Source organism: Ahaetulla prasina, chromosome 4 (assembly GCF_028640845.1).
Source record: "Ahaetulla prasina isolate Xishuangbanna chromosome 4, ASM2864084v1, whole genome shotgun sequence".
Taxonomy (NCBI): domain Eukaryota; kingdom Metazoa; phylum Chordata; class Lepidosauria; order Squamata; family Colubridae; genus Ahaetulla; species Ahaetulla prasina.
Genome location: NC_080542.1, coordinates 13,790,888 through 13,801,187, shown reverse-complemented (window position 1 = coordinate 13,801,187; position 10,300 = coordinate 13,790,888). Strand labels below are relative to the sequence as shown.

Here is a 10,300-nt window from a genome sequence, read left to right as displayed (position 1 = left end):
CTACGCATCTACAAATTTCCACAGGTGAGACAAAAAATGGATCAATATGAGAGGTTCACCAGCTATTTATTACATTCAAAAGGTGGGTCACTGAAATGAAAATTTGAGCAAAACCATGAAGAAGATCATCTTGAAAGGGCTGTCCCTTTTTGCTTGATGGGCAACATTGCTAATGTCACGTAAAACTAATTTTTAAACATCCCATTTTTGTATCCCACTCAAACCCAGAGATTAGATTAAATAAACACATATGCATTGGTTTTTGTTATCATTTTTATTTTGGAAAAGATCCTTCATTCCTATGTTCTTCTGACCTTCTCAATTTAGATCTCATATGGATCCGCTCCACTGATGAATACTGAAACAGCAATGTTTGTCAAATGGATGTTCCCAGAGGAAACCCATCAATTTAAAGGAATACTGCACTTATTCTTGCATTTTGGATGGACCTGGGTGGGGTTAGTTTCTATGTATGAGGAAGAAAGAGACAGATTCATTCAAAATAGACTTTCCATGTTTTCAGAAAGAGGAATCTGCTTTGACTTTTTAGAATGTCTTCCCCAGATAATATATGGTAATGCAGCTGCTGAGTGGATAGAAACTGCAGATAAAATATTCAAAGTGATCATGAAAAGTACAGTCATTGCAGTTATCTTAAGTGCTGAAATCACAGGCTTGTTGCCTTTGAGACTAATGATCTATTTTTTCAATTATGATAATATTCCAAAGGAGAGAAAGGCCAAAGTTTGGATCATGACAGCCCCGATGGAATTCTCATCCATTCTAATTCATAGACAGTTGCCCATTGATTTTCTCCATGGTGCACTTTCTTTGGCAATTCACTCAAAGGAGCTGACCGGATTCCAACAATTTATGCAGAATAAAGACCCAAACTTAGAAAAAGACGATGGGTTTATTAAGGATTTTTGGAAAGATGCATTTGAATGCTCATTCTCCAGTGATATTACAGATGGGAAGGTTGAAAGGATCTGCACTGGAGAAGAAAAGTTGGAGACTCTTCCTAATTCTGTCTTTGACACCACCACAAATGCACATAGTTACAGTGTCTACAATGCGGTCTATGCTGTGGCACATGCTCTGAAGGCCATGCACTCTTCCAAACTCAAAGTGGGACAAAAAATGAATGAGAGGAGATGGAAGCTCTTCCTCCAGTCACCCTGGCAAGTAATGTTGGCTAATATAAAATTTGGGGAAATCATTATGTACCAGAATAGGAGACTTGTTGTGTTGTGTTGTGTTGTGTTGTATTTTATTGTTTTAACAGTTAGAATGCTTTATAGATAGTTTTGAAAGCTATATAGAAGTAGTTGATATTTTCATATGAAAGAAAATAAATAACCATCAATAGAACAGATCCCATACCTCAACATATTCAGTGTCTTCCTTCTCCTTAATTTCAGATGTATTGTATTCATTTCTGCACATTCTAAATTTTTTGTTATTATCTTTTCTCCTGTGGGGATCACCTCACCCTTCCAATGTTGTGCAAACACAATTCTGGCTGCTGTTAACATGCCACTCTCTATCTTGACTATTTGCTCAAACAAAACAAAATGATTTTTCAGATTTGTCCCTTTCTTGATTTTCTGTTGGAATTCTCATCTGATAGCTTTGCAGCTGAGAGTTGAAAATGCATTTGATAAAACTATATTTTGTTACCAGTTTCAAATAGTTTGACCAAGGCAAAATGGATCAGCCTACTTTTCTTTAAGCCTGGGCCAAATTGAAAGAAACAAATTGAAATTTGTCAGAATATTCATGACTGGAAAGACATGGTAACAAGGTCAGCCAATGAATGGGCAAGGCAACAAATCAACCAATGGGAGCTGAAACAGTTTTGCAGGCTGAGTGTGGTTCAGCTCTGTGTGTGTGCAGAGAGTTGAAACTGAAACTAAACAATCTCTGCACGCTGTCTGCCCGGCTGAAATGAAACTAACTGTTATCTCCAGCCTTGGAGAAGATGTCTGTAATTTCTACCATGTTGAAAGAACCCTGCTGTTGGTATTTATTTATTTATTTTATTTTGTCATACAGTATATATAAGCATAAGCGTGAAATAACTATACAATATATAAGCATATATATATAAGCATGAGTATGTAATAATTATATTAATTGGATATAATGAAAGAAAACAATATGATAGGAATGGTAGGCACGCCTGTGCTCTTATGCATGCCCCTTACAGACCCCTTAGGAATGGGGTGAGGTCAATAGTAGACAGTCTTTGGTTGAAGCTTTGGGGATTTTGGGAAGAGACCACAAAGTCAGGTAGTATATTCCAAGTATTAACAACTCTGTTACTGAAGTCATATTTTCTGCAATCAAGATTGGAGCGGTTAACATTAAGTTTAAATCTATTGTTTGCTCGTGTATTGTTGCAATTGAAGCTGAAGTAGTCTTTGACAGAAAGGACATTGTAATAGATAATTCTATGAGTTAAACTCAGGTCATGTCGAAGGCGGCGTAGTTCTAAATTTTCTAAACCCAGGATTTCAAGTCTGGTGACATAAGGTATTTTGTTGTATTCAGAGGAATGCAGAACTCTTCTTGTAAAATATTTCTGGACACGTCCAATTGTATTGATGTCAGAAATGTGGTATGGGTTCCAGACAGTCGAGCTGTATTCGAGAACTGGTCTAGCAAATATTTTATATGCTCTGGTTAGTAGTGTAGTGTTTTTGGAGAAGAAGCTATGCAAGATTAGGTTTACAACTCTTAATGCCTTTTTTGCAATGTAGTTGCAGTGAGCTTTGGCACTTAGGTCATTGGATATGAAAACTCCAAGGTCTTTAACAGGGTGGGGGTCATCTGTAAAGTAATGTCCATCAAGCTTGTACTTAGTGTTTGGGTTCTTTTTTCTGATATGTAAGACTGAGCATTTACTGGTTGACATTTGGAGTTGCCAAGTTTTTGACCATTCCGACATAAAGTCAAGGTCTTTTTGAAGGGTAGCTGTATTGTTGGTGGTGTTAAATAGTTTGTCAGCAAAGAGAACACAATTATTTGTAATATGGTCACAGGGATCATTAATGTATAATATGAAGAGTGTTGGTCTAAGAACGCTGCCTTGGGGAACACCACTTTTGATAGGAACAGGATTTGATAGAGCATTGCCAATTTTGATCACTTGTTGTCTGTTTGACAGGAAAGCTGTTATCCAATTGTGGAGGGGTCCTGAGATGTATATATATTCTTGTATATAATTTATTGTATTGTCTTTTATGTACACTGAGAGCATATGCACCAAGACAAATTCCTTGTGTGTCCAATCACACTTGGCCAATAAAAATTCTATTCTATTCTATTCTATTCTATTCTATTCTATTCTATTCTATTCTATTCTATTCTATATATATTCTTGTATATAAAGAAGTTAATGAATCCTTCTGCATCAGTTACCTATGTGTGCTTCTGGATTTAATTTTTGCAAGAAAATTAAATCCAGGTTATGAGACCAGAGCACACAGAAAACTGAACTGTAATTAAGCTGAGAGACTATCTGTGTTTAAAAGAGAAACATAAGACAAATGGCCAGAAGGCTAAAGTCATTGGAAGAGGCAGTGTACAAATTCCATATCTGGAAATGAGGTTTAATGAGATATATGTGCCTCAAATGGAACATAATTTGATAAGTGTCTCTAGTTTAGAAAAGCAAGAATTTGAGACCATATTTGCAAATGGGAGGTGTCTCATAAAGAGAAATGGGAATGTACGTGCAGAGGACATAAAGCAGAATAATTTTTACATGTTGAAGGGAGAAAAGGTTCATTGTGCACAAACATTTGGAAATTTGGCACCACACAATTTATGGGTTCATCTCTTGCATAGGAAGTTTGGCCATGCTAGCTTCAGAGGTTTGCAACAACTGCAAGAGTTTGCAGTAAGATTAAATTTGAAGGGATGTAAGGAATACTTGGACTGTGCAGTATGCAAATCATCAAAGTCCAAATTATTCCCAGTAAGCAAAAGTGGCACAAGGCAGACAACAAGAGGTCTAGAGCTGGTACATGCAGATTTGGTTGGGCCAATGCAAGCCATTTTGGGAGGAGCAAAGTATGCACTGATCATTGTAAATGACTACAGCAGATTTGGGTTCTGCTATTTACTAAAGAGTAAAATAGAGGTGCTATTGAAATTTAAGCAATGGATAAGCTGTATAGAGAGGAGGTATAAACAGCAGATATGTCAGTTGCAAACTGACAGAGGTTCAGAATTCATGTCAACAAGTTTTTCAACAATGGTTGGGACAATTAGGAATAAAACAGACACGTTAATCCATACACAGCAGCTGAGAATGGTGTAGTTGAGAGGCAGAATGGAGTCTTACAAACCATGAAGGGCTCATTGCTGGAGGATTCTGGTCTAATCTGAGCAGATCATATTGGGGTGAAGCCATGTTGACTGATAATTACTTAATTAATAGGCTGTGGAGTTCATCCATTAATTTTACACCATATGCTATAAGGGAGGAAGCCATCTCTGGCACATTTAAGAGTTTTTGGAAGTAATGTGTGGGAGTATATTCCAAAGGCAGTCAGAAGAAAGGGATAACCAAAAGCTAGAAAGCTCAGATTTATGGGCTATGAGCCAGGCAAAAAAAGTTATCATTTTAGTGATCGGAGCAAAAGAATAGTGATTTACAGGTCTGCAGAGCAAAATTGGAAAAGAATTTATGCAAATTTTTGGAATGATTCTTGTATATAAAGAAGTTAATGAATCCTGCTGCATCAGTTATCTGTGTAGGTTTCTGGATTTAATTTTTATAAGAAACTCTGACAAAATATTCCCATCCCCTTGAAAGATTCCTTATAACTTTCCTGTTTCTTTCCTCTTTTTTGTCATCTTTCTCTAGCTCCACCATTTTTTGCAACGAGTCTCCTTTAACAACAGTGCTGGAGAACAGATTTCTTTTGGCCCCAGTGGGGAATTAGAAACTGGACTTGATATTTTCAATTGGGTCACATTTCCAAACAAGTCCTTTCTGAAAGTCCAAATTGGAAAGATCAACCCCCAGGCTCCCCCAGACAATCTCCTCACCCTTTCTGACAAGGAAGCCATTTGGCCTCTCATATTTAACCAGGTGTGTCTCATTTTTCCCTTTTCCTGAAATTATTAGCCACGGATTGATGGAATAAATTGGGGTGTCAAACTGGCAGCCAGCAGGCCAGATGTCTATATAGTAATAACTACATAACTACATAATTATTTTGCTAATCCAAGTGGAGTAATATCAATGCATACCATCCAGAATTTAAATGGCTTTTGTCTGATCATTAAACTAGCCTGCAGAAACTCTGTTTTTCGAATATATTTCATTTTTTTAAAAAAAATTAAAAATATTTAATTTTCTTTATTAAATTTGTTTGCGACACATCTTGCCTTCATGAAACTCTGGGTGGCTTACAACATTAAACTAAAACCATAAATACATGTATAAATGTGTACAATCACATTATATATATTAAATCTATACCAAAATGTATTCTAATATGATTTTTAAAAATTGCTTTCTCTCTCTCTCTCTCTTTCACACACAGATCTATCTTTCATCTATCTATATCTATCTTTCTATCTTCTATCTATCTATTCAACTCTATCCAACTGTCTAATCAAAACACAGCACCATTCCCACTAAGCTTGCACATTACCTATAAAATTCATTAAAGGGGAAGAGTATGATGTATTTTTTCTAAAAAATAAAGCATAAACTAATTAGTGAAAGAAAGGATATGATGGAAAAATTCTTTCTGATCTGTTTCTACATTTGTAACACATTTATTTGTCTACAATGCTATACAGATTAATTTTATGATTATCATTTTTAAGGGATAGTAACTCCAATAGTGAGTTTACACCAAGAAGAAAATAGGAAAATGCAACGCCAATGCTTGGACTAAATATGAAGAGTTTGTATATGTATAATTAATGAAAAGAATAATCAGCCAAAAAAAATTCTTTGTGTGAATTCTGGTTTTATTTATGAACAGGCATTACCTCTTTCCATCTGTAACAAGAAGTGTCCTCTTGGCTATAACAAGATAAAAGTGGAAGGGAAATTATCTTGCTGCTATGACTGTAAATTATGTCCAGAAGGGAAGATAGCTGACCAATTGGGTAAGCTAAGGAATATATTAAATGTATCAATTATATAATAAATATAAGCAGGAGCTGAATTTTAATAAATATTAGATTCAGAATAGAGTTGGAAGGGATCTTGGATCCAACCCCCTGCTGAAGCAGGAGACCCTACACCACTTTCTTGAATGTCATGCTGAAATCTACACTATATATACTATAGTCTCTACTGTACTATCTTCACAATAAAAAGTGGGTTTTGGGTTGCAGTTTGGGCACTCGGTCCCTAAAAGGTTCACCATCACTGGTCTATGAAATTGAAGTTCTCTTGATGACACCAGTTTTTAAGCCAGTGGTTCATTTCTAAAATCCTTTGTTCCCTCATTAGATGTTGGAACTATACATGAAAACACCACTTCAGCTCCTAATTCTTTAATTTTCCTATTATGGTGATTGAACACATTGATATGAAGCTATGAAATCTTTGAATTGCATTTTTTTTCATACTTCAGTAAGCTACTCGAATTATTATTAATTTTAAATGGGTTTTAGTTTTTATATATTTTAAATTTTTAGGCTAATTATAATAAGTTTTTTAATCTTGCATTTTAAACTGTATATTTTCTTGTCTGTTTTTATCTTGCCTGTACACCGCCCTGAGTCCTTCGGGAGAAGGGCGGTATAAAAATCAAATAAATAAAATAAATAAATAAATAAATAAAACCAATCAGTTCATTCTAACTTGGACAATCAATAGATACCTCATATCTGAATTCTCCCGTCGTATGTTTGCTTCAAAAATTATAAACAATTTTTACCAGAATATTTTGTCCTTTGGTTTTTGGAAGTGAAGGTAACTTTGCATTGGTAATTTTTTTCCCCATGGTTTCAACTTGTTTGTTCTTCCTATTCTACCTAGAAGATTGATTGATTGATTGACTGATTTATTTATTTATTTATTTATTTTTCAAATTTATATACCGCCCTATCTCCCTAAGGACTCAGGGCGGTTCACAGGCAGTTAAAATACATATAAATACAAATTAAAAACAACAATTAAAAAACTTATTCTATTGCCAAATTTAAAAAACAATATAAATAATAAAAAACCCCTTAAAACCAATAACTTTAAAATCTAATCCAGTCCCGCGCAGATAAATAAATGTGTTTTAAGCTCGCGACGAAAGGTTCGGAGGTCCGGAAGTTGACGAAGTCCTGGAGGGAGTTCGTTCCAGAGGGTGGGAGCCCCCACAGAGAAGGCCCTTCCCCTGGGTGTCGCCAGACGGCACTGCCTAGCTGACGGCACCCTGAGGAGTCCCTCTCTGTGAGAGCGCACGGGTCGGTGAGAGGTATTTGGTAGCAGTAGGCGGTCCCGTAAATAGCCCGGCCCTATGCCATGGAGCACTTTAAAGATTGTCACCAAAACCTTGAAGCGCACCCGGAAGGCCACAGGTAGCCAGTGCAGTCTGCGCAGGATAGGTGTAACACGGGAGCCCCGAGGGGCTCCCTCTATCACCCGCGCAGCCGCATTCTGGACCAACTGAAGCCTCCGGATGCCCCTCAAGGGGAGCCCCATGTAGAGAGCATTGCAGTAATCCAGGCGAGACGTCACGAGGGCGTGAGTGACCGTGCATAAGGCATCCCGGTCTAGAAAGGGGCGCAACTGGCGCACCAGGCGAACCTGGTGGAAAGCTCTCCTGGAGACGGCCGTCAAATGGTCTTCAAAAGACAGCCGTTCATCCAGGAGAACGCCCAGATTGCGCACCCTCTCCATCAGGGCCAGTGACTCACCCCCAACAGTCAGCCGAGGACTCAGCGGACTGTACCGGGATGCCGGCATCCAAAGCCACTCTGTCTTGGAAGGATTGAGCTTGAGCCTGTTTCTCCCCATCCAGACCCGTACGGCTTCCAAACACCGGGACAGCACTTCGATAGCTTCATTGGGGTGGCCCGGTGTGGAAAAGTACAGCTGGGTGTCATCAGCTGATTGACTGACTGACTTTGAAATTATAAGGTTGTCTATCTCATATAACAAAGCTAGATGGCTTACCTCAATCTTTCCAAATACAATTTTTTTAAAAAAAATATTGTGAGGTATCAGACTAATCAGCCTCATGAGTCAACCCCCATCCTAGCCATGGTAAGTCAATTGCACATGGTAAGCGACTAAGATCCAGTATAGCTCATGCAGGAGTAGTAGAACAAGTGAGTTATGGAGCACACATAGTGTAAGCCCATGTGATATTACATTGAAGATGAGTTAATACTTTGAAATGGTCTTTAAGGGCAGCACCATTTAAAGACCAATCCAGTAATTGAGATGGGAGCTCACTAAATGTACAGAATGCTGTAAAATCAGGGCATACTGTAAATGAAATGATGACACTTCAAAAATAATAATGTTTCTATCAATTGTCTCTTTTTCAGACTTAGATGATTGTTTCCCATGTCCAGAGGATCAATATCCAAACAAGGATCAGGATAGTTGCTTTAAAAAAAGTATAATTTACTTAACTTATCAAGAATCTTTGGGGATTTTTTTGGAAGTGATTGCAGTCTTCTTTTCTGTCATCTCAGCTCTGGTGCTGTGGATCTTCATCAAACATCAGGATACCCCTATCGTTAAAGCCAATAACAGGAACCTCACCTATAGCCTTCTCACTGCTCTCCTCCTCTCTTTCCTTTGCACTTTGCTCTTCATTGGGCAACCTGACCAAGTGAAATGTCTTTTGCGACAAACTGCTTTTGGAGTCATCTTCTCTGTAGCTCTTTCTTGTGTACTGGGAAAAACAATCATAGTGGTCCTTGCTTTCATGGCCACTAAGCCCAGCTCCAAAATGAGGAAATGGGTGGGGAAAAGGCTGGCCACCAATATTGTCCTATCTTGCTTCCTGACTCAATTCATCATTTGTATATTGTGGCTAGCAATTTCTCCCCCCTTCCCAGATTCTGATATGCATTCCATGGCTGAAGAAATTGTTCTGCAATGTAATGAAGGTTCAACAGCAATGTTTTATACAGTCCTTGGCTTTTTGGGGTTCTTGACTGCTGTCAGTTTCACTGTGGCCTTCCTAGCTAGAAATTTACCTGACAGCTTTAACGAAGCCAAATATATCACCTTCAGCATGTTGGTCTTTTGTAGTGTCTGGGTATCATTTGTTCCCACCTATTTGAGTACCAAAGGAAAATACATGGTGGCTGTGGAGATCTTCTCCATTTTGGCTTCAGCAGCTGGATTACTGGGCTGTATCTTTTCTCCCAAATGCTATATCATTATTTTGAGACCTGATCTAAACAAGAAAAAGCAGTTAATGAAGAAATAAAAATAATTTCAGCATCAAACCCTTTGTATAAAGCTGAATTGGTTACTTTTAGCACAGTTTCCTCCCTCCCTGTTTTTGTGATTCTGAGTTCTTCCCTCCATCATCATATCAATATGATATTGCACTAAAACATTCATTTCATAACTTAGACAACATCCCTTCATCTGTCAATGACTATTTCAGTTTCTACCACAACAATACACTAGCACACAATTGATTCAAACTTAAAGTGAACCGCTCCAATCTCGATTGCAGAAAATATGACTTCAGTAACAGAGTTGTTAATGCCTGAAATGCACTACCAGACTCCATGGTCTCATCACCAAATCCCCAAAACTTTAACCTAAGACTTTCTACTGTTGACCCCACCCCATTCCTAAGAGGTCTGTAAGGGGTGTGCATAAGAGCACCAGCATATCTACCATCCCTGTCCTAATGTTCCCTTTAGTTGTATTCATTTTAAGTATTAAATTCATGCTTATACTTATATATATTATTTAATATGTACTTGACAAAATAAATAAATAAATATTTCCTTTGAAATGTTTGATAATTATTCTGATCCCTAATCAGAATAGTAAGGGATAGCTGATTTACTGGTTGGCATTGCAGCTGTACAGATATGGGATAGTGATGCTCTGTGGGGCACCACAAAACCCAGCCAATACCTGCTTACCAGGAGATCCTATGGAGTCAAAGCCACCATGGAGGGGAAGTGAAGAAAGGAGGGATGCTTTGTAGATCATGAGGACACAGTAATTTCCTTGTCTGACCCAAAGAAACCCTCTTGATCAGCAGCAGCAGCAACGGCCATTTTGACAAGACCAAAGCTGTGACAACCAGGACAAGAAGATTATGAGCTGGAGCAGAGTATGGAC

The 10,300-nt window shown here is 37.8% G+C and overlaps 1 protein-coding gene across 1 annotated transcript; it reads left to right on the top strand.

The window, feature by feature from the left end:
- The first annotated feature begins 384 nt into the window (after positions 1–384).
- LOC131196768 (vomeronasal type-2 receptor 26-like) lies at positions 385–9,422 on the top strand. The gene is made up of 4 exons (XM_058180022.1): positions 385–1,185; positions 4,877–5,104; positions 6,012–6,138; positions 8,527–9,422. Exons 1-4 carry the CDS (start codon positions 385–387, stop codon positions 9,420–9,422), a joined length of 2,052 nt encoding a protein of 683 aa, XP_058036005.1.
- Positions 9,423–10,300: the final 878 nt, after the last annotated feature.

Coding starts and splice junctions, on each gene's coding strand:
- LOC131196768 (XM_058180022.1), top strand. CDS start 385: ATGTTCCCAGAGGAAACCCATCAATTTAAAGGAATACTGCACTTATTC. Junction 1,186..4,876: donor TCCTCCAGTCACCCTGGCAA/GTAATGTTGGCT, acceptor ATCTTTCTCTAG/CTCCACCATTTTTTGCAACG. Junction 5,105..6,011: donor GGCCTCTCATATTTAACCAG/GTGTGTCTCATT, acceptor ATTTATGAACAG/GCATTACCTCTTTCCATCTG.